Here is a 24,328-nt window from a genome sequence, read left to right on the forward strand (position 1 = left end):
GCTAGGGGGCCTCTGACTGCAAGGGGGCCCCACATGATACGAGAGTGGGGGCCCCAAATACAATTTTACTTAGGGCACCCAAAATGCTAAAGCCGGCACTGTGTGTAATACATTTATTATAAATGAGAATATAGAAACACTCACACCTCAGTTAGCCATGACATTCCAAGTTTGAAAGGGAGTGGTATGATGACACAGGGAACATACAATACAGGCCTACACATACATGATATTGTACACCATTTTTGGGACCGTTTTTGCTGGACATCTGTACTTTTACAACCGTTGGCCAAAATTCCCAGAATGCTTATTTAAGGTTTGGCAAGATATCTTTTTAAATAGGAGAGTGTGTGCTTTGAACTTGGATTGAACCCCCTTTCTTCATGATTTCTGAAAACCTAACATATCTGAGGGAAGTAGGAGTGCTTGGGGTGCCGTCCATTTAGCTATATCACACAAGCAGCTAAACCGATCCAAAAAATACCTGGCACTTCATTTAAAAGCGTAATAAAAAAAACAGGTGGTAATAAAAAATAAGGAAATTATAATGGAGTTAAAATACCTGAGAAATATCTGTGTTTACTGTAAGTCAACCTTGCTGATTAATAAAGTCTTGTGAAAAATAGGGTTGATCCATTTGCCTCGACTGCCCCATCTTTGTCCCTAATGTGTTGCAACAGGACTTCTTGAGCAATTTGGTTTCTATCTGTGTATATGCGTGTCTGTGAATGTGTGCGTGTGTGTGTGCGTGTGTGTGTGTGTGTGTGTGTGTGTGTGTGTGTGTGTGTGTGTGTGCGTGTGTGTGTGTGTGTGTGTGTGTGTGCGTGCGTGTGAGTGTATCGCTCACATGGTCAGGGCATGACAAACCTTTCCTCAGGTTTGTGTAGTGACTCAAGCTCTCACTTCCCTTTATTTTTCTGAAAAATTCAGGTGGTTTTATATAAAGGCTTAAAGAAGCAACATATATAAAATCAGCTTGATTTACCTCCAATCATTATTATAGAAATGTACTTTTCTCCGTTTTTTTAAATGCATTTTCTGCTGTCCGCTAGGAGTGATAAAACGTAGATCAGAATGTACGCTACTTTTATGCATGAAGCGTTTCATTAATCACTTATAAGTGATTAATGAAACGCTTCATGTATAAAAGACAGAAACATGTATATTTTTATACATGTTTCTGTCTTACAATAAAGTGATTAAGGTTAAAATAAACAATGTATCCCAGTTGGTAGAGCATGGCGCTTGCGCTGCCAATGTTGTGCGTTCAATTCTCATGGAGGGCTGTATGAAAATGTAAGCTCTCACTACTTTAATTAGCTCTACATAAGAGCGTCTGCCAAATGACAATTGTTAATATTTTCTAAAATGTTTGCCCATTTTTCAAAATCAAGCGTTAGTAAGAGTATAATGTTGATAGAGTGAGTGTGCATCTATATGATGAAAAGCAACTAAAATGACTTATAGATGTAGGACATCTCTGATCAACTCAAGATTCTGTGCAACAGTTTATAAAACACTTCTCTTTCTCTACAAAACGAGATTATGCCCCACTGACCGTGGATTTCTTGTTGCCCTCCGTACTCCGGTATCAAATATGTAATCTAATTTCATGCCAGAGAAAGACAGAGACAAAAAAGGGGGAGTTACACAACTATTTGCACATTTCCTCTGGGCACCTCTATAAAATAGATGACTTAACATGTATCCAAAGTCATGATTTATTTAAATAGCTACCATATGAACTATAACTTTATCACTTATACAATTAGGCTAATATGATATAGCGGGGCGTTGAGATCTTGGATATAAATGACCCTCACCCTTATACTATGACATTTGTGGATAACGATGATGAAAATGATACTACTTGACTACTCCCACTACTACAAACAATAATATTAACTATGACTAAATAATAGTATTTATAATAAAATTGTGTTATGCTATTATTATTATTGCCATGACTACGTTATTGTTGGTAATAACTTTAAAGACTGAAGTAATATATTTAAAACAATTATTATAACCTTGGTACGAGCTACAGCCAAATCCAATTGCCTTTGAGTGGACTCATCATAGGCTACATTCGAAGCAAGTCGCGTCCATTCATTGGTTATCTTACCATCCACACAGAAAATAAATAAACCCAGTGAAGGGAGGGGAACACTTCACCAAACATAAACCATGGTGATACTCCGCTTAACTGACTGTACAAGTGGTGAGCGAAACAAAAAAATTGTGATAAACATCGAACATAATCAAAATGTCAATCTACATAAGGATATTTATAGGCCTATTCGCGGAATATAAGTTAAGCATTTGTTCCAACCTCTTTAAGAATTGCCAGTGCAAGCAACGTAAAAATATATATTTGCATATTTCCCGGTTCGTTTTGATAAAATATTTACAAAATGCGGGAAGGCACAGAACGATTGTCTAAGAGAATATACTCACTCCGTAAATATTAACAGTAGAGGTAGGCTACCTATCCGCTGTGCCTCTGGATACATGCAGGGAGCTATACGCACGCGAACAGGTAAACTACCTGAGCGTGCGCTCCTATTCGGTAGGCCTGTCTTCGCACTCCTTTCAGATTTCCTCAAGTGCCAGTGTGGACAGTGGCTGTCACCGCATTATCCTCTCACTGCAATAGTAATGCTGTTTCATATATTTAACAACATACATATGACGTTTGGACATCTGATGCTTTGGTAATTCCTCGCATATTTGACTCAAAGCACATCCTACAAATTATCAAATATTATCTCATGGGAGACAGCAACTAGAACATGGTCTTCTCCAAACAACGCTCACACATAGCCTACTCCTCAATTATCCCTCCGCGTGAAGATAGGTGGCGTGTGTTAGGAGGTCTCGCGCCTCATATTGCAGAAAAAGAAAGAGAGCGAAAAATGTCATTAGAAGAGGCGTAACACGTCAGTGCGCGTCCCCAGGTCTGTTTCGTGAAGTGGCTGAAAGAGATCAGTCCCAACCTGCCCATCAGGAATAACGGTCCCTCGTCAAGCTATTTTCAAGGCTTAATCACTGTTATTTTCTTTGGATCCACGACGCACCACTTTACCATTTCTCTTTCACGTTCGGTCTTCTAACCAGCTGTTTGGAGGATCACACTGACACTCTGGTAGGTGCATTTTACCATATAATCATTTTTACATTAGTATCTAACTGTGAAACTTAAATATTTGTATGATTGAGGCAGATATGTCATGCAGGTACCTCAGGTATCCCTGCGCGGTAGCGCGATTATTAAAGTTGGACCACTTACCTGCGCAGGTGAGAAAGGTGCGCGGTGCTCCATGAGTGGATGGAGCGCTGTAGGTACCTTAGACAACTGTAGCCCGCTCTGACGCGCTTTTATTCCCGGTGTTCTTTCCGGGGAATCGAAATGTATTCGATGTTATTCATTCCTGTTTCTTTTTAGCTGTCTGATAAGAAACGGGCGTAGGCTATTCCCGTTGTTTTGCCATCCATCTTATTTTTCTCATTTTACGCATAGCGTTCTCTTAAAAAGATGCCATAAACATTTTTTTTTAAAATTCTCATTCCAAAACTGAACATCTCGTATTATGTGTAGCTGGGGTTTGGGCAGTGACCACAAACATCCGCACTGTTGTGTGTTGAAGCCTGTGTGTGTGTGTGTGTTTTTTTTCTGCTTGTGCAAATGCCAAAGCCATGTAAAAAAAGAAAAAAAGAAAAGGCAATGCGAAGCAGTGACAAACATTTCCAAATGTATATAGGCTATCTTAACTAGAATACCCTCGTTTGTACTGTGTTCAAACAATTGAATTCCAACTGATTCTCCTCAGAAGTGTACAAAATAAAGCTTTTCCATGTGCTGCAGTAGACTATTTCGTGTGTTGTGTAAATGTTTGTGTGTTTGTTTTCTCCTGTTACGGTTCGCTACCCTTTTAATACAAACTCCACTGACACCACGTCCCTACATTTTACACAACATTTGAATGGGGGCCACGGACAGGCTGATGCTCTTTATTATCAATGTATTCGAATGTTAGACGTTTAAAAACATACATTTCTTAGAAAGAGGAAGTTTGTCCATTTCCCCACGTTTCAAGATTGCACAATATTGCACTTTTTCTTCTCTGTGAACCAAATTCCTTATATTATGTGGGTAGTCAATACCAATTATTCGGTTTTTCACGGAAATATTTACATTGATAGTTCGGAGAAAGTGAAACAAAACTCGGAATGAATAAGATAGTTGCCATTATGAAATATTTAATTGAATCGAAAAACGATCAAACAGTACACTGACTAATTAAAAAAGCTTTTGAGATTAAAACGAAATAAAGGTTTCTGGAATAGCGTATATTTGGTGATGACATCAATGTTACTAAAGACCGACATTGGGCAAAACCAACCATTCTTAAATATCAAAGACATCAACAAGTCTGAGGGGTTAATGTAAAAGTAAATTAGAAACTTTCATATAGACATACACCTAAAAATATGATGTTTCATACAATAGCCCAATCGTCTTTAGTGGAAATGTATGCATAGCTTTCAGTCATCCTTGTAAGCTATCAAATGTGGCATGTCTGTCCGTCCTCCTCCTTCTGTTTCGGTCATTGACGCTCTGCCCGATTAGAGACACATCAAAAGATCAGGCGACGGCGGACGCAGTAGTCTACCGTCCTGCTCAAACTCACTCTCCTGGACTCTAACCCATGTGAAGCTTCATTGAAGACTTTAGAGTGAATTTCAACGTTTTAGTTCGGGGCCCTGTAGTTGAACTGGATACATAAAGTAATTTTGTCCCAACATTTGTCGCCGTTTTGTTTGGTTACTAGATACCGGAGCCTGTCTGTGTGCTGCTGATTGAAGGAGCCGAGCCCATGCGGACTGCATGCCATCTGACCTAGCCCACTCTTATCAATGAAGCAGGAGATCATGGCGGAGGGTCCCCGGTGTAAGAGGCGAAAACAATCCAACCCACAGAGAAAGAACGGTAAGAACATGTTTTAAGTCTAATAAAAGCACTGTTTGAGAACATTTGTAAGTTCTGCTACCAGCCTTTTGTGGGACATCCCGCGCGCTGTCTCCTTTTACTGTTCGATTATAGGTTACTTTTAGTGTTGGCATTAGGAAGCGGGTCCTGCTTATAAGTAGTCTGCATTGTGTTGTAGTTTGGAAGTTAATCACTATAGAACTCATTAAATATATTCTTTTTGAATGAAACGATGAGCACTAAACTATCAAAAAAGTTTCCAGCGGACTGTGTCAGTAAGGGACGTCAGAAAGAGGCTCGAGTAGCGGTTCAGCAGATTGCTATTATCTAGCATTCAGGAAAACCGTTATTTGGGTAGTAGCGCTTCTAGTATGAATTTGATACGTTGGGGGGAAAAAAACCTGTGGATTATGTAGAGAAACCCGATTTCTTTGCTTACTTCTGTGTGCTTATGAAGTAATTGTGCTCACGTTTACTCATCGTTTTATTGTTGTGTGTATATAATTGTTTTTTTGTGGAGACTGTTGGGATGTGCTGTGCTATTATTGCTATGCATAAGCCTTCATCGACCTTTAACACATCTTAGTTATTATGGTCCGTATTATCAAAGATACAGGTCTTGAAATTGACATGAGGCACATATTAACCTATAAATGTGTCATTTGTTATTTGTTCTGATGCAGCAGTGCACAAAGGCTAGAGCACTTAACGCAAAGTAACTCCTATGACCACACTCACATTTATGGCATTACTGAAAGGTTAACCAACACATGTTATATGTTGTTAAGGTTGCATATGTTTACTACGATTAAGTAATGAAGAAAGAAAAAGTGAGCAGAGGATATTACTTACAAAGACCCCTGCGTTTTTTGTACGAGTTGTATGGGAAGTGACAGGGATTTTGAGAGGGGGGCATCCCTTTGACGCTGCAGTCATGTGTGTTATGCAAAGTTCTATTTAATGTCGATGTTGAACGGAAGTGTTTTCTGTTGTTAGAGAACATAAATATCCCGTGCTATTAGATGTTTGATGTAAAACTGTAATATTCACATTCGCTTGTTTTATTTGTACTGTGGTGAAGCCGTATTGTAAACACACGTATTTTTTTTGAAAATATCTTCACATGCACATGGTTTAAAACAACAATTTTCAGTCGAATTCTTTTGTTTTTTGTTCGTTCATTGATTGATTGAAATCAATAAGTTAGTATCTTAAATGCTTTCAAGTAGCTCCAAGCACGTTTCTGATCAACGAAGGCAAATAGGGTGAAGTATTGCAGCTCTTTCTAGCCTGCACCTCGGTTGTAAGGACCAAGATAAGAAGTTAATTTTAAAATTACATTGGTTTTGTTTTAATTTCAAATATCATTCAGCCAATGAGGGCAGAAATTAAGAGAAAAAGATGATGACCTATTGAAATTCGTTTAAAAATGAACTTATATATTTAACTAACCTCTTCAGGCGGTTTGACGTTTTTCACCCATGCTTACATTTTGTCAAGAGGCTATAGACCACGGAGGCCTGCTGTCGCTGTAGCTTCTCCCAGATGATGATACCATTATTGCTACCTTTAACAAGAAAATGTGTGTACACCCATTCCTCATTTTGCGCCGATTATTGATTATTCTGTACCCTATATATTTTTTTATTAATTTAGATGATTTGCTTCATAATCATTAATTGACTTGTTAACGACATTTAACGTGGACAGCAACAAAATGGGCTCTGTTTTCTCTGGTGTAAATGAATGTTATCCAGAATGGATTACGTTTTAATTCAGATACAAACAAATAGGCCTATCTTATATTGTCATCTTCAACTCAAGTGTGTTTTATAGGCTACTGCGGACAACTTTCCCGTGCGGTAGCTTATCCTTGATTCTATAGTGTCTGGAGCGTCTTTGTTCATTGATTTCAGTTTTATAACCGCAGAGAACCGCGGCACAGCAATACAGGTTGTGAGGTATGTGTATTTCTTAGTATAATTATTTGTATTTTCATAATCTTCACTTTTAAATGTTAAATATGGACAACAAATGTTATTAACTCCTTAAAGGTCTAGGCCCACATAATTTCCATGCAGCATGTTGCAAATGCATTATAACGGTTTCTTGTGATTAGGCTTATATTCCCGAGATGTTTACCCCCCACCTCATCTTCCCCAACTCCACCACTCTCGCGTCCCAATGGGAGGTCACATTAGGCCCTGTGTAACTCGATACGCACAGCTTGCGCAGCTTTGTTGCAATTCCCAGTCCCCCCTCTAGTGCCATACGTCACATCCAGCTGTGAGAGCTCGTTCGGTTGTGTGAGTGCAGCTGTCAAAAGCGCTCCTTTAACCTCACCATCCCGTAAAGTTAAAATTGGCTTTCCCTCTCTGATTTTATTAAATTTTCTGCCACTATTTTAGCCACTCAAATTAACCAAATTGTGTAAATGGGCTTAAAATAAATTAGGCTATAGTCAAATACTCACTAAACGGGAAATAAACCTTGTTTGTTTAAATCAAAAGAGTAGGTCCCAGCTGTGTGTTCTGGTATGTTCTTGCTAACTTAACTTACAGCTGTAAAAGGTTAATCTCAGGGTTATTAGTCTAAAACATTCAAATCGCATGCTTTTTATGACTGTCATAGCCAGTAGGCTAGTGGATCCTTAACTGTCTCAAAACAATGGGTTTTCATAGGAAATGTGTCTCATTTCCATGCTCGTAACGTCAGCAGTGGGCAGTGTCAGGGTGTTCGCTGTACCATTCATGACACATTTCTCACAAATGTGCCATTGTCCTAGCTGCTGCAGACAGATACCTTTTCTTGTTTGTGCTTGGGTATATTTCTATCCCACTTTAATTTAGTCTGCCATCTTATTATGGCTAATGGTATAATAGAAGCACACTCATATAGGTCCATGTGAACTAACACATTTACGCATGCACGCACTCACTCACACACACACACACACACAAACACAAACAATCACAGGCACACACGCACACACGCTCAATCTGAGTGCTCTCTGGCACCGCTATGGTGGTCCTTCAGAACGCCTTTGGTATGATTACCACTCTCGCTCACATCAGTACTGACCTGAATGCCTTTCATATCTGCTCCACCATGTCTTACGCACTCACTCCACTCCTACCCTCCCAGCCTCTCGTCCTCCCTCCCTCCTGTCTCCCTCTCTCTCTCTCTCCCTCCTCCCCAGACCCCCTCAGTAAACACCCCCTGAGGGCAGAACAAAGAAAAGGAGCTCCTCTCCTCATTCTTAATCACAATTCAGGCCTTTCACCGCCGCCAGGCCGCTTTCGCATTCAGCATCCCAAAGCCCAAGATGAAAAGAGCTCAGAAAAATGGAAAGCAGACTGAGAGAGAGTGAGTGAGTGAGAGTGGGAATGAAAAAGAGCGATTATGGAAAAGAGGGACAGAAGGTGGTGGTGGGTAGTGACTGAACGACATAACTTAGGTGTCTCCGGCTGTTTGTCAGGCCTCCCCTGGTTACGTGCCCTATATAGCCTCCCTCCCACTCTGCCTAAGGGCTGGGCCTTACTGATGGACAGATAGGGTTACGGGATGCCATTCCTGGACTATTCACAGCTGAATAACAGGAGAGAGAGAGGGAGGGATGAGTGGTGTAGGGAGACAGAGAAGTAGAGGTGAGTGGACATCAGGGCAACGCTTAGAGAGGGAAGATATAGAGTGAGGGAAAGTGAGGGAGGTGTGTAGGGGATGGGGGGGTGGATAGAGAGAGACGGGTTGTGAGGGCGGGGAACGCAACAGATTGTTTTATGGCTCTAAAATATATCTTGCGAGTGCCTGAGACTTTTCAGATTCCATTTTAATCAGAGTGACAGAGTGGGGGGCAGGTGTGACTTGTTTTTGTTTTCCATTCTGAGTTGGGTGAGCTGGTCATATAGCGTGAATGTATTTCAATGCGCAGTCTGCCCCTTCTGTCCCTCACAGCAAACTACCTTCAGGATGCTCACATTTCTCCTGCCTCTTTCTGTCCGTTTAAAAGATAGAGCATGCGATCTGAGCTTCAAGGCTTTAACACTTACTATTGCACTCAAAAGATCCGTAAAGCCCAAGTCAGGGCTTGTCTTGCGGTGCCGTCTAGCGAGACAGACATCATTGTGGTTAGTAGGCCTCTCCTGTTTTCTCCTGCTGCTTCGTAGGTCAGTAATCATGCATCCACACAGGCAGACAGAAAGAGAGAGCGAAAGGGGACGGGAGAAAGAGAGAGAAAGGGGGTGAGATGCTGCAACTTTAAAATGCACCATGTGATATGAATTCCTAATTTGTCTGTTCCCTCCCCACCCTCAGAACTCTTTTTTTTTTCCCCCGTTAAGAAAAGGAGATTATCTTCATTCACCTTCATTCAACCCCCCACCCTCCATTTGCCAGCCCAAGCTGTGCAGGATTTAGGCAGATTTACTTCACCAAACACCTTTGGACACTGGGGAGAAGACGGGGCTGCTTTGGAAAGAAGGGGGCCTTTGTTCCGAGAGGTGCAGGAGAGATAATTCTTCACCAGGCGGCCGGGCGAAGGCAGGCACATTATATTAACCAGTGTGCCGGTGGCCCAGGGAGCCCTGTTAAGTCCCTGTGCCACCATAGCCCCTCCTCACCTCTAACCCAGGGAGAGATGGGCTGGCTGGCTTCACACTCAAACCCCTTCCTCCAGCCATGGTTGGCCCTGATGACTCTGGCTTCATTCTCATGTAGCCACGCACTCGCAAATACGCCGCGACGGAGGAGCCTTACTCGCCCGTTTCCACATACAGTCACGGCAGGGCAGGGAAACAATTGCAGGCCAGTACACGTGAAATCACCCGTTCGTCCGTGCTGGCGTTACAGGGCGAAGAGGGATAGCTCTTGTTCTGATTTCCCCGTCAAATCGCTGAAAGGACCGGCCATTCTGTGTGTCATGAGGAAGGCCACAGATTTATTGAGGAGTGGGCTTTTACCCTAAGTCCTGCTTCGCTAAGCCACAACAACACTACACTTCCCCCACCTCTGCGTTCGCGCGGCCTGCTTTCCTGCCTGCGCTACCGCCGCTCCAGCGCTATGCCGCCTGTCCTCCTAACATCTGTCACTACTGAGGGGGACAGGAGAGAATGCCACGGGGGGCGCAGTTACTCTCGCGTCACCGCTGACTAATAGGAACAGGCCGTGTACATATTAGTGTGTCTGCAGCCTGCCGAGCACGCCCTCCCGCCCCCCCCACTCGCTCACCCGTTTTACAGTTCCTCTTTGAGAAGCACACGGGCCCTGCGCGCCTGCTTGTAAATGCCAAGACGTCTAACCGTGCAAACAAAGCCCATCACTGTGTCAGGAGCACAAAAGTCTTCAGAACGGAGAGCAACCGCTTTGACAGCTTCCGAAACACCTACGCCTCCCTCCGCCGGGGCGGGAGAAGGAGCGGCAGGAGACGCGGGGAGTTTTGCCTGCTGCCGTCAAAAGGGCCGCACTGACTAACTTTGAGGGATATGAATCAGACCGCTAAAGCGTTACGTTCTGCCGCTTGTTTTTGTGCCTGACTGTTTGTGCATTTCAAGGTGACTGACATGGGTTATTGTATTTCCCCCCACCACCGCCCCCCTCCCCCCCTGTAACCATGTGCATTTTCTTCATGAGTGAATACAGAGTACCCCCGTGACATTTTGTGGCGCCACATCGCCTTTAGCCTAAACAGCTAGGATTTACCAAGGTCAATAATGAGGTATGTCACTGCAGGGTACAGAAACAACAGGCCCAGTGATAATGAATGGGAATAAGGTTCAGTGCAACTATCAGAGGTGGCGGCATGGGGAAGCAAAACAGTCCTCTGTAGGACAACCGTACAGTAGAAGAAGAAGAAGAACAATGCCTCTAGATGTCTTTTTGCTGGAAAGACATTTTGGACGTATTTCTTTTGACATTGTCCCATGTCGATTTATTCTAGCCTGCGTTTATCTCTCCCCCCCCCCCACACATCTTATCAGTATCATGCAGATACTTCAGCATAAGGTGGACTCTAAGACAGGCCTGTGTGTGTGCGCCTATGTGTGTGTTTGTGTGTCGTGTCGTGTACGTTTTGACGAACGCGTTTGAGCCAGACGACTGCGTTTGCAGACGCGCGTATGCTGCCTCCCTCACATGGATATGTGGGCTTGATTGGCGTAGTGCTGTGCAGCACCCGGAGCAAGGTCACCAACATGGAACAATCAATAACGGATCGGTGGATTAAGGTGTCATGACATCTGTGGGTCCAGACCTCTCTCGTATGGGTGAATGCCTCCCACAGATAGCCCTGTTTGTCTGCCGGGCCGGCGCTCCTTTCAGATCTATACGACCGGGACGTACCGGCTTCATATACCGCGCCGCTGGCTGGCCGCGCTGGAGTCACCTGAGTGGGAGCATCTACAAACACACACACGCTGCTCCCTCTCTCTCGCTCTGTCTCTCTCTCTCTCTCTCTCTCTCTCTCTCGCTGTCTCTTTCTCTCTCGGGAATAGACGCTGCTGTTGTATCTGTCTTGTTGTATCAGATGTGTCTCCCCTGTGGCATGTTTTTGGTGATAGAGATCAACTGTTCTGTGTGGAAGTAATAGGAATAGATTGATTTTGGAGATTAGTCTCTGGCGCTCTCCAGCACCCCCCCCCCCCCTCCCCCCCAGTCCTCTTCTGAACTAGAGCAATATGCTTTAGAACCTCTGCCACTAGCAACTGAAAACTCTCAAATACAGCTTATCTCATGGATAGCATGTTTATACATCTCATGGATGTATCTCACACAACTGAAGTTGGTATAGTTAGCTTAGCTCAATTATGGGAAGTCTCTCGGAACATAGAACTTCTAACTACTACAAAACTGTGTGGTTAGACAGTTATACTATAGCAGACTATATCAATCAATATTTTACACATTTGCAAATGTTATTGACAATCATAAGAAACAAGATCCTATTGGATTTCATCCCGTATCTCCCCATGTTGGATAGAGATTAATAGAGAAGGCAACCTTGTATACCGCCTCCATTACCCACTCTGAGGCATCATAACAGGACAGATATGACAACACAGTATATCTGTATCCCTCTTGTTGCGCCACTTTGAACATTGCATCCCATGAAGTTGATCCATGGCTATGATGTTGCTCTTTTTTATTGTCTTTCGGCGGTCTTGATTGTCCTCACTGAAGTTACATTTATTTGACACAAGCGAAAAGTTGCTGAAATCTGGGACTACAGATTTCAAAAGAGGCTGATAGCCATTTGACTTCTCAGTAATCCAGTTGTTTGTCTTTCTAAGCTTTAACCATAACCATTCAAAAGAACGCCTGGACGTAACCGTTCAAGTCAACATTTACTTTACGCAAAGTTCTAAACTTTAACAGTCATCCCTCTGTCAAAAAAACTTGATTTCTACCGTGAATTTAAAAAGTCACATTCTGCTGGATAAAGAGCCATGGGTAGGTGAAGATGTGATGTGATGCTCTAATAGGCTCTGACTGGGGCCCGAGCTCCTCTGAGCCGTAGCCATTCCCGGCGCTGTCACTACCAAATGTCACCCAGACACCTCCCCAGGTAACAAACACAGGGTGAAGGGATTAGTCATGGTGACAGCATCCATCCTCCCCCCCATCCCCCCGCGTGACAGCCAGACAGGCCCCAGCCAGCACCACCTCTCTGCTCCCGTTGTTTGGATCCACTCTCCTGTTCTAGAATCCGTCCCAGTTGATTTGGAGACGTCCTTTGTTTCGGGGGTCCTCTCTCTCTCTCACACACACACACACACACAGCGTTAGGTTAACACCACCGATTCTTTGTCCTGTCCTCCTATTGGTCGTCCGTAATGGTCCTAAGGGTACATCAGCAGGGGTTCCAGTCAGGGATGAAAGGACACAACTTCCTGGTCACAGATCTAGCAATTAAAGTAATGAGGATGTTCAGCGCTCACGGAAGCCAGGCCTGAGCAGAGCCTCAGCCGCTACCGCGGTGCTGACTGCTGACTTCCCAAGCCAGGCCTCCCTCCCTCCCCACAGACCCTCACCCCGCTCAGTCACAACCTCAGGCGTAGGCTGCCCGCGTCTTATCTGAGGGGGATGTCCTGTCCTTACATTCCGGAAGCTAAATGATCCCCTTCCTAGTGTTAGTCTTACCAGTCAAGGGGGATCTGAACTGACATTCCCGTCAAAGCGGTCCCGTGCAGTTTGATTCGAGGGAAATGGGAAGACTTTTTTCACCTACGCCGGCTGATTGGATTGCGGTAGCGGTCGGCCATTCTGGCTTCAGAGGTGGCGTCCGTTGTTTTAAGAAAGGAGCTCTTTTTGGGGGGTTTCCACAGATCAACGTCCACCATGTAAATTCAGGCTTTGTGTATCCAAGGGAAATACTTAAGGTGTGTTTGTTTTTCAATCGCTGTAGTCGGGTGGAGAATTGGCGGTGCCAGGCATGTGCCACTCATCCAAATGGCACGTTTTACCATACCCTCGAAGCAGACAAATCGCAGGGCGTCTTAATGCGATGCTGTATTCAGGACTTCTACAGTACATGGGGGCTGCGTTCCTAATGACTCGCACTGACTCTGGTTTCACCATAAAGGAGTGCTCCTCTGCAATTAGACTTAATGAAATATTCATGTGCGGCACCTTCTCAGCCTGTCCCCCTAGCAAATGAGTGAGCCACGCTTAATGCCCCCCCCTCCCCCCGTTTCTACTACGGTGGCAGCCTGGCGTGTTGGCAATTAGTGCTTTGCTCCGACGAACGACTGTGGCACAGGGCGGGGACAGGAGGGAGAAGAGGATGCTTATTTGGTAAGAAAAGTTGCTTGTTGTTCGGTCGCGCCGAGCTCCTCCCCTAGAAAGGCCCATCTTTTATCCTAGTGACAAAAAGGCACAGAGGGAGTCTAAAATAAATGGAGTCTGACAATACAGCCGGATCCAGCGTAATCCTCAGCGCCGATCAATGATGAAACACCTTTCGGTGTTTACCTTGGCTGTCGCCTTCGGCAGTTTGTTCTTCTTTATCTCTACATCTCCCTTTCTGTCGATGTGAAGTTTTGACATTAAGCATCTGTTCAAACACACCACGTTCACGGATTAAGCACCACGCAACTGCACATTAACAATTTCTTTCTTTTTTTCAGCTCTCTCACACTCTCGCAATCTCATTCTGTCTGTGTGTCTGCCTCTCTTTCACACACACACGCACACACACACACACCCGCACACGCACACTCAGGTTTGCATATGACAGGCAGGGCCTGATGGGGTTACGGCTGTCCATGGTCTTTATTGAGCTAAAGCGGCATGACGGCTGAGTTTTGTTAAGCTAGGAACAAAGGACAGGAGGGCTGCTGGGTGCTGACATTGTCTGTGTGGATATAAGTGTTGTCACTGTTTGGGTTTGGTTGGTGCAACGCAGCACTCTAACAGGGTCAAATTCATTACATCAGTAAATTATATGGCCATTTTAAAACTCCTCACTCAAACTTTGCCGTGAGTGCTTGTCGCAATGAAAGGTAATAATTAGGAGCCACATTTTGGGCGTAACTTCTGTTTCTCTAGTTTGGAGAATGTAAATGTTCAAGTTATAATTTTTCATAGTATAAATCAGGTGTAAAAAAGCACAATAATTTAGTAAAATGTCAGAGCTCATCAGCTGAAAACCTACTCTGTTAGTTTCACAGACCTGTCAACCTTGAAATCTCCTTTCTTCCACAAAATGACACGTCACCGCCAGGTTTTCATTTTGTGAAAAGTCCCCATATGCATTTCAATGAGTTGTCCTTTCACAGATTCCCTCTTCCAGTTCCCACGCAACGGGGCCCATAATCAGTCGTGCACCTTCAGTCGGGGCCCGTGTATGAGAAGTCTCGTGCGTCGCCTTGGCGCAGGCGTAACCGTGTTTGCAGTGGGATTACGAGGGCCCGGGGGGGTGATTTGGGGGGTGGGGGGTGGGGGGGTTAGGGTCGCTTGAGGTCTCGGGAGGGCTCGGGGTGGCCGGGTAAAGGTAGCCATGGGGAGGGCCCCCTGAGGGTGAGGAATGCCGGTCAGGTCAGGGAAAGACGGGGGGGGTGCCGAACGAACACTCCGGGGATGGGGCAGGTGCTTTTGTGGGTCCCGTCAAGCATCAAAGCTGTGACAGAGCTGAAAAGGTTAGTAGTACGACCGAGTACCATACCCCGTCCCAGCTCTTACACCCCCTCCCCCAGAACCAGTCCCTCCTACAACCTTTGGGGCTCAGCTGAGTCCTGGGTGGGTGCTAGACTGACTGGCATCTCATTCTGCACCTATACTCCCTGAATGAAAGGTTGTTTATTGCTCATAAATGGATGCGTTTTAAAAAGCAGTGCCATCCGATCTAGTTTCTACTAGACGGTTGCCATGGCCATTTTTTTTTCAAATTGAGAAACACCTTGTAGAAAGGTTGCTGTTGCCCTGTTCTGGGAATGTTCCCCAAAGGCAATGATACAGTACCTTTACGAACTTGTTTCAGTGGTGTTCTTATGAAGTTGCAAAGGTTTTGCAAAGCTTTTAGTCTAGACAAGGAAACTGTAATTGGTGTGATTATTTCATGGACTCATCATAATCAAAATGTTATAGGAAATATGTATTCAACTGAGCAGCGCCAAACTGAATGATTAGTAATTTACAATAATTTGGAAAAACGGTTTAACTCAAAACCTTTACACGTCTTTCAGTTTATTTTCTGTGTTATCATTTCATCAAACACCAAACATCTAACCCCTCCCTTCTCTACAATCGAACCTGTCCCGACAACTCCTCACACGCAAAGGACACTGTCAATTTGTTGGGCTCTTTTTTTTAGCTTTTTTTCCTGCACTACATCTGGTGGGACCCTCCCCTGTATCTCATGTTTGGGTGGAGGTGGGGGGGGGGTGCAGAGCAGAGGAGGGGTACAGTTGAGGGTAGGGGAGGTGGGCGGCAGGGCCGAGGAGGGGTACAGGTTGCGTCATGGGACCCGAGGTGTCCCCTTTTGTGCGGCCCGTCAAACGTGGTTAACATGCAGCCATTTATCTGCAAAGCCCCCTGGGTGCACAATGGCCTGGGTGAGCAGCGAAGGGCCCAGCCGCGGTGGGGGATGTGGGGGGGGGGGGCTTAGTTGTAGTGCACTCCGATTCTACCCTCCTCTTCTTTTTCTCGCCCTCCCTCTCTCCCTCCCTCCCTCCCTCCCTCCTGTTTCTCCTCTTGGCTGCACACAAGCCCCCTGTCATTGTTTGGTTTCATTATTTCCCCCCGAGGCACTCCTCAGTGTGTGGGTCAGGCGTTATCTGACAAGGTGCTTCAGAATGTCGGGAGCCCCTGCTAGACAGATTGTACCTAGCGAACGTGCTGTAGCCGAAGCAGGGCCCTCAACCAGTGGGGCGTAGACAATAAGACACAGTGTTGTTACACCCCCCCATCCTCTCTTTATTTGTCCTGTGAAGTACTAATAGAAACAGTTCTACCTGACAGTACAGCTAGAGTTTTACAAGCTGCTTTCCCTTTGTTGGGATTTGCATAAAGGAGGGATGTGAGGTGAATAGAATCAGAATGAGCATTGCCTCGTGAAAAGAAAAGAAGGAAATAGAGAGGGAGGGTGTTCGATCAGGTTAGGGAGCAGCGTCTATTCATTAAAACGTCAGACAGTTTCAAATCAACATGCTTTCATAGCCTAGCACAACCACTGTTGTGTAATGATGTTCGGAAAATTAAAGTCTCGGTTCAAATTCTGATCACCAAAAAAAGTTTCTTACATTTGTGAATTTCATTGCATAACGACCAAGACGTAGGCCTTTAAATGTCTGGTAAATGATGACGGTACTGAGTGTACATAATGTTGATGATATAAAACCTCTGCTGGCTTTGATTTGGCCTGCGTCTAAATCAGCCCCTAAGCCCTGCATGCAGCACCTGCCTACGGGGAGGTATGCATTCATTTCATCGTTCTAACAGGATTAGTTTGGGCTGTAATTGATTCATTTGCAGTGAAGGAAGGTGACAGAGCTTTGGAAAGGAGAGTTTAGGTAGAACAGACACCCCACAATCCAGCCCTGACTCCATGTGTCAATTTTATTACATCAGTCCAGATGAACTTAAAAGGCTGCCTTTGTATTCCCTCGTTGGCTGTTTGTGCCTCTCTCAAAGAGACGAGATTCAATAGAGGACATTGACAGTTTTCTCTCTCTCTCCCTCTCTCTCTCTCTCTCTCTCTCTCTCTCACTCTCTTTCGCTCTCTCTCTCACCAGTTGGAAAAAGGTTGCACATTTACAACACGTCTCCCTTTATGTTTAAAGTGGTGGGTATGGCTCAATATGAGGTGACTCTTTCCCAGTAGTTTTATTCAAACAGGCTGCAGAGAGCAGATCGAGAAACCGTGAGACATAAGTGGACTGAAGAACAATCAGTGTTGCTACTCAGAGGGCCGGGAGTGCGTTGTTTGTTTTTAATGAGCACGCTAAACCTGAGGGCAGAGTCCATGAGGAGGAACATGGGTATCTTTCCTGCGTGTGTCTGTCATCTTCGTTTGTGTGTGTGTGTGCGTGTGTGTGTGTGTGTGTGCGCATGTGTGTGTGTGTGGTCAGCTTGTGTATGGGGGTCGGAGGGGGGGGGGGGGGGGGGGGGGGGGGGGTCTAGCCAACATCAGCGGCTGAAGGGGTAGAAGACTCCTCAGGCTACATGTCTGAATAGGGAGTACGGTCCCCATGTAAACCAGTTCACCTGGAAGTAATGGTCCCTGTCCCAGCAGGGCCACAGAGGGCAGGCTCCTTCCCTCTTTCCTTTCTTCTCTCCTTCCCTCCCCTGTCCCCCTGTCTCCTGTCTGGTAATGAGCCTGGGAAAGCAAGCCCCCATGCAGAACTAGGTGACCCACTGGCAGGGCCCGCCATGGGGGCGGCGGAGGGGATGGTGGTAGTGGCGGTGGTGGGGGGTGGGGGGTGGGGGGGGGCAGGTCGGGCCCCATGTCTCAGGAGGCTTCTTTGTTTTCACGTCTGGGACATGAGTAGAAATGAAACGTGAAGATGTTGATGTATGGCTTGGTTAATGCATGTCATGAGGAAGGACACGAGCGAGGGGGAAGGAGGTGGGACCGCGTGGCGTGGATCTGTTGGATGTCCTTTTTTGGGGTGGTGTAACTGTATCAGTCGGAGATGATATCCTTAACATTTGTTAAGCGTAGACGCTACTTTAATGTTTTCTCTCTAAGCGTTTATTTTGAAACAAATTAAAAAAGACGCTGGAACACTGCAAAAGATTCATAATTGCTGCCACCATCTCCTTTTGGTGCTTGGGTAGCAACGTGCCTCAGTCCACTCTGAGTTGATAACTAGGTTAAATGCAAATGGATCCCAGTGATACCAGACATGAATTACCATGCAACTTAGTGTACGTCCACTAGACTAGAAGAAAATTCATTAAGACCTGGATCTGTCCATTGTGGAGTGGGCTCTAGTCAGTATTCAAGTCAATTGACTGTAGTCATTATTTCTGCCTTCTGCTTGCAACAACAACAACAAAAACACAAAAACCGTTATTAGAAAAGACCTTGAAATAGTTTAGACAAAACAGAATTTTCCCTCTAGACTGATATTCTCCAGAATGGGAAATGTCATAGAACAATGTGGCATTTTGAATGACAATGAAGAAAGCTTTACCATACATATATTAAATAATACAATACTTGTTACTGAAAAGTCTGTTTGTATTTTGTATTGATGTTATTGCCAAAATAACAGTAATAAGCTGTAATCCATTTTTTCTAATCTCCTTTGCCTTTCAACTTGCACAAAGCTCCTACAAATATGATAGTTTTTGCAACATATTGTGAATATTTGAATGCCTAAATAGCATATTGTTAATACATTGTGAAAATTGTGTTAAGAAATAATTCTTATCTCAAAATTTATCATTATTCTCTTTTTTTCTTTTTCTCTCTTTTTCTGGCATGGCTCGTCTTTCGATTTTGACTGTGAATGAAAAGCAGGTAAGGAGAAATACGATACATACACGCACACACACACACACATTTCCACTGGCTGTTGATGGTTTTTACTGAGAGAGGTGTCCTTGAGACTTGACCACTTTGTTGATGAGCAATTTGCTGACACTTTGTTTCTGGAGTTTTGTCGACCTTGCCACTATGGTGTCGGTTCTGCTTCTATTTCTCAGAACAAACACTAAAATAGTAGACTGTTCAAAGTGCACTGTCTTCCCGTATCTACTCCTGCTTTTGTATTTATATCCCAAAGGCTGCTTCTCCCTTCCTCCTTTTAACCACCATTTTAGAATAGTTTATTTGAATGAAAGAATAGCAACTCCAGAATAAATGGCTCGGGCCAAATGATAAGCCTTGGTTTATAATCTTAAATTAACATACCTGTACGCAGCACAATGTGGAACAATTTAGTATAATATTGAGAACTGTACACAAACTCCTTGGAATGGAAGCATAATGCAGTTATAAAAAGCCAGGTGGCCTGAAAGCAAAATAACATGAAAACAATATTTTCGATCTTCTTTGAATGGAATAATTAATATTTAACTAGTCTAATAAAATCTCCTGCTATAGCAGGCGCTCCCAAGCAGAGAAACAATATATCCTTCCACCTGAGGGAATGCAAAGATATCATCCTCCATCCGTCTCTCTCTTTCTTTCTTTCTTTCTTTCTCTCTCACTCCCTTTCTCTCTCTTTCTCTCTTCTTCTCTCCCTGTGCTCACTTTAATGTTGTGTTGAGCTCCCAGACATTAACATGTAGCCAAGCCTGCATTTTACCAAACAGAATTCTTGGGGTTTTCATTATTGCTTGAAAAAGAAAATGCATTCATCCCGATAAATATGTTGGAATGTGTTTCCTAGTTGTGGTGGTATAGAGTTCAGAACTTCAGACTAGAACTAGAACTTTGAGTTTTTAATGATGCTACATTCCTATGGGAGGCTTATAATGATTCTCCAGTTTCAACTTAAAACAGAATTTAATTGTAAGTGATTAGATATACTTTGGGTTCCTATATGGTCTATAGGACTGTATATTTGTGCCCTGTAAAGAAATGTCTATACTTTATCCCATAATGTGGTTGTCTTAACATGATAGCATTTAACTTTAGGGAAGTAAAATGAGAGGTTAAGTCAGTTACTCTCACATTTTTAGGCTAGTTAGATGTGCTGCATATTGAAAAACAAGTTTGCAATGCATATAAATAAAAGTTGTCATTCTTGGCTAGTGTGACAGTTACACACCTATGCCACAAGAGCTGACATGACTTGCTATTTTAGAGATGTGCTGATGAGCTGATAGAAGAGAAGTGAGCTCTGATGGAGGCACAGGACACAATGTTCAATGTGAGAGCACTATCAGAATATAAAAGCTATTCATTTAAGCAAGGACTAGATAGTAGGTAGTCATTGGATCTTTTGCTGTTTGAAGGTTGTTAAACCTTATGTGGTCTGTTACTCTGGGTATGTGTGTGACACACCAGCCATGGTCACCAAGGATCAGGTACTATACATCTAGATCAATGTAAATAATAGAAGTTTGTCCAAGTGAGGAAAACATGTATGTGTGTGTGTGTAAATATATTTTTTCCAGAGCTATATACAGCTATATATATATATATATATATATATATATATATATACACACACACACACAATATATTCACACAAAGACATGGACAGGATGATCCATAAGTGGCAAAGCTGTCAGATTTGAAGTTGTATTTCTGTTTAGTAAGTTTAGTAAATGTTCTGCCAATTTTTTTTTTGTTTTGAGCCAAACCTTAAAGTGTATCTAATTTTACAAACCTCTGAACAATTGGTTATTTCAGTACTTCGATACGTACCATCATCACCAAGCATTTACCATTCACCTTTCAAATTCTGGGATGTTTTAGGTGTGATCAAAACATTTACCCCTCTATTAATTCGGTTTTTGCTCACCCTCAGTAAGTTTTCATTGAATTAATCTCCTTGCGCACAATGCCGCAAATTCAGTTGACACATATCTAACCGTTGTTGTCACTTTTGACATAGAGCCTATAACAAAGTATCTTTATTCAGCTCCCCAAAAAAAACACAAGTCAGGTAGAAATGGATTATGTTTATAGAAGGCCATTGCAACCATGAAAACCCCCCCAAAAAACATTACAACAAGGTGTGCAACGACCATTTCTCTCACAAAATTTATTTTAGCTGTAGCTGCTAGGCGCTAGCTTGTTCAAGTTGGCAATAAAATCGGCTAAACCATCAGTTAACGTTAGCTTGCATTAGCTGCAAATGTAGCTGCTTATACACACTACATTGACTGGATTACAATAATTTTAGTGGGTGTGTTATGTTTTTTTGCACTGCTGTTGGTAACTGTTGCCATGTGCAATTGTTTATGTGTGACATAGAAGTGTCTTGCATATCAACGAGGACAAAGTGTACATCTGTGGTATACTGAGCTGTCTGAAGAGGCAATAAGTGTAAAAAAGACTACAGTTATTGGCCATTATTGGGGCTTTATATCTTTGTGGGTGATTAAGATGATACTAAACTTGTGACATTATTAAGACAATAATATTGAGTTTACAGGCACTTTAACCTTTACATCAACAATTCGGAATGAATACCTTACCCTAAGCATTATACCTCAAACAACCCTAACCTTTAACTTTTTGAGTTTTCACCTAGAAATGTAAACTTTCACTTCACCTATAAACTCTTTGAGTGTTCACTTCGACAATAGACATTTACTTTCACTTATAGACATACATCTTCCCCCGAACAAACATAGAATACTAAGGTAAGCTGTGAGATTGCATTCCAACAATGGTCTCTTACACGCACTTTGCATTGTTGGCACGCAAAGTGTTGAAAACAATGGTTTTCTCCACTCACAGAATTCAATTTTGGTTGAGTCTTTAAGATGTGCGTTAGAGTACCCCCCATTCACACTCAGTTTCAAAGGGTTTAAGTCTTGAGAAAATAGTTTTCCAGTGAAGGATGGGACCGGTGATACTGAACAATTCGAGCCGTTTGCTTAATGACTAATTGGCTGAGCAAGCATCAAGAGAGGAAGAGTGAGGAGAAATAAAAGGGTCCTCGCACTTATTTTGGAGTGCACATAGAGTGTGTCTCGAGAGGGAACACTAAAGGCTTGCTATTAAAGGATTAAAAATGTCCCTGTGGCATCGGGCCTAGTCTACAGGCTGGCTGGCCTGCTGACTGGAGCGGGTGGTTTTGGTTTTCAAAGTGTTTATCCCCCCTTCGCTCTCCTGGTTTTTCAAACGGTGACTGATACATCTTTGAATGGCAGCAAACGCGACAGGGAATGTTCGATGTAATCTGCTTGTAATAGAACAATTTATTGGCCTATTTACTCCCGGCCTGACACAGACACACAAACGCACACACACACACACACACACACACACACACTCCCACACCCCACCCAAATAGTTCCGTGACCCCATGGTAACATTCATACCAGTTCCCTAAGAGGAGGAGACCATGTGCAAGAATGGGGGTGTGAAGTTGGGCCCGGTTAAAGGAGGAACCATGCCTGCATGAGTCAGGAATGGGCGACAGTGTGCTTCTATTTCGGTCGCACCTATGTGCAGCCATCAGCCTGGTCCCATCTGTCTGGCATCTGGTTCTAATCAGCTGGCCACTTCCCTGGACTTTTAACAGCCTCCTGATGACTCCTCCTCAAACACACACACACACACACACACACACATACACACACACACACACACACACACGCCCACACACACACACCTCCCCACTGGTTGACCACAGCTGTAACAACACCTGGGACCCCCACAGAGGTGCCGAACACAGATTAAGGTCAGGCTCGAGGAGCGTGGAGAAAGAGAACCGTGCGGCCAGTCGTTTAGTGTGGAACCCTGGGATGAGCCTTGACTAAGATTGGGGAAGAACTGACTGGAAACCTGACTGTTATCTATCGGTTCATCTAATGGAGGCGGAAGAGGCCGTCCAACCAGAGTGATCAAAGTGATCAAAGAAATGTTCCTCTACTCTGAGGGTTGAAGTGAAATCATTTGAAGTTAACAACAAACTTTCGTTTGAAGGCAAAGCACGTGGACAATTTGATGTAACACACTGTTTTGTACGAGGTTACACCATCCTATTGTTTAATGTCGAAGTGTCCCCCCTTCTTCCTCCAGGCTGAGGTTGGATATAATAGACAGAGTTAGTGCAGGCATCCCATGGGACTAGGCATTATGGGACCTGTATTGTTTTGTGTCCCTGCCAACTGTGCCCTGAACAAAAGGACCAGCGTTTATTACCAGACCCTGCTGTGTCCAAGGAAGCCCCAACCGGCCTCCTTTTCCTACGGATGGATCTAACTCGCCGTCCTACACCTTCTCCTTATTGTGTCTACATACTAAGACAGAAGCAGGTAGTCTTGTACTTTCAGTGTATTTTTATTGGAAACTATTTATTATTATAATCCTCTTGAAATGCTTTTTTATGTGATTGAGGGAAGCAACATTTTTCTTCCAACCAGGCCAATATGCCTTGAAGCTTCTACTGCTATAGTAACCCCCAGTCAGAATTAAGCTACTAATGTTATATTTCTGGACTGTAATGAAAACAACAAAAAAAATGAAACACCTTGCTATGATAAGACATGGAACTGAAATGGAAAAGGGAGAAATTGCTACTTTTCACGTGTGTGCACAATTTGTTCCCTCCTCCCAAGATGTCACCGAAGTGGACAAGCGCCACGAGGGACAGGTGACTCGTGACTCGCTTCCGTTTGTCACCTCAATCTATTCCGGGTGTTGACACACGTCAGGGTAACGCAGGAGGGAGGAGAACAGGCAAGGTAGACCATCGGGCTACATAGACAGTAGTTGCGTTGTAACACATCACAGACATGCATATTTCATGATAGACGTTTGTCCGCTTGTTCCCATCAATTGCTTATTTAGTCACGAGTTGTGTTTTAAGTGCTTTCAGGCTAAGTAATGGCTTAGGCACCAGTCATGTCAAATCTGGGCATTCATTATTTAAATCACTATACATGTACAATATGAATAGTATGGGTTTATTGTCATTTTGCGACCAGCGTGGCTACCATGAAGGGATGTGGTCCACTTTCAGTCAACATCTTCAGCCACATTGTAAGACAAGAAAATGATTCTCCGATTTACAGCCCACCATTTTAGGGTGAGACACATGTTCCCAGCCACCCATGTCCTCTGCTGGATGTTAGAACACATTTTTGGTGCTTGTCCTTGAAATGATCTCCACCTGGGTTCTGTAGGCGCAGGTCCAAATACAACAAGGACATAAAATACTAGCGTTAGAATGAATAGTGTTCCCCTCCTGGGCCCTGTTGCTCTCGTCTATG

General features: G+C 43.8%; 1 protein-coding gene and 1 long non-coding RNA gene across 7 annotated transcripts in view; one reads left to right on the plus strand and one right to left on the minus strand.

The window, feature by feature from the left end:
• LOC105016250 overlaps positions 1-3,643 on the minus strand; it is a 78,620-nt gene extending 74,977 nt beyond the window's left edge. The window contains exons 1-2 of one of the 3 annotated variants that reach the window (XR_828456.2): positions 2,458-2,853; positions 1,559-1,604 (exon numbers count right to left, since the gene is read on the minus strand). This is a non-coding gene — a long non-coding RNA (uncharacterized LOC105016250). Of the gene's footprint in view, positions 1-1,558; positions 1,605-2,457; positions 2,854-3,289 lie in introns of those variants that run through there. The other 2 variants (XR_002197985.2, XR_828457.2) reach the window with 2 other exon arrangements.
• Positions 2,999-24,328, plus strand: part of zeb2a (zinc finger E-box binding homeobox 2a) — a 48,235-nt gene continuing 26,905 nt past the window's right edge. For all 4 annotated transcript variants that reach the window (XM_010879946.4, XM_010879948.4, XM_010879947.4 and 1 more), the window contains exons 1-2: positions 2,999-3,145; positions 4,833-4,990. In XM_010879946.4, coding sequence (XP_010878248.2) covers positions 4,918-4,990 — 73 coding nt within the window. In that variant the 5' untranslated portion in view covers positions 2,999-3,145; positions 4,833-4,917. The remainder of the gene's footprint in view (positions 3,146-4,832; positions 4,991-24,328) is intronic.

The sequence above is a fragment of the Esox lucius genome, chromosome 16, assembly GCF_011004845.1.
Source record: "Esox lucius isolate fEsoLuc1 chromosome 16, fEsoLuc1.pri, whole genome shotgun sequence".
Classification (NCBI taxonomy): Eukaryota; Metazoa; Chordata; class Actinopteri; order Esociformes; family Esocidae; genus Esox; species Esox lucius.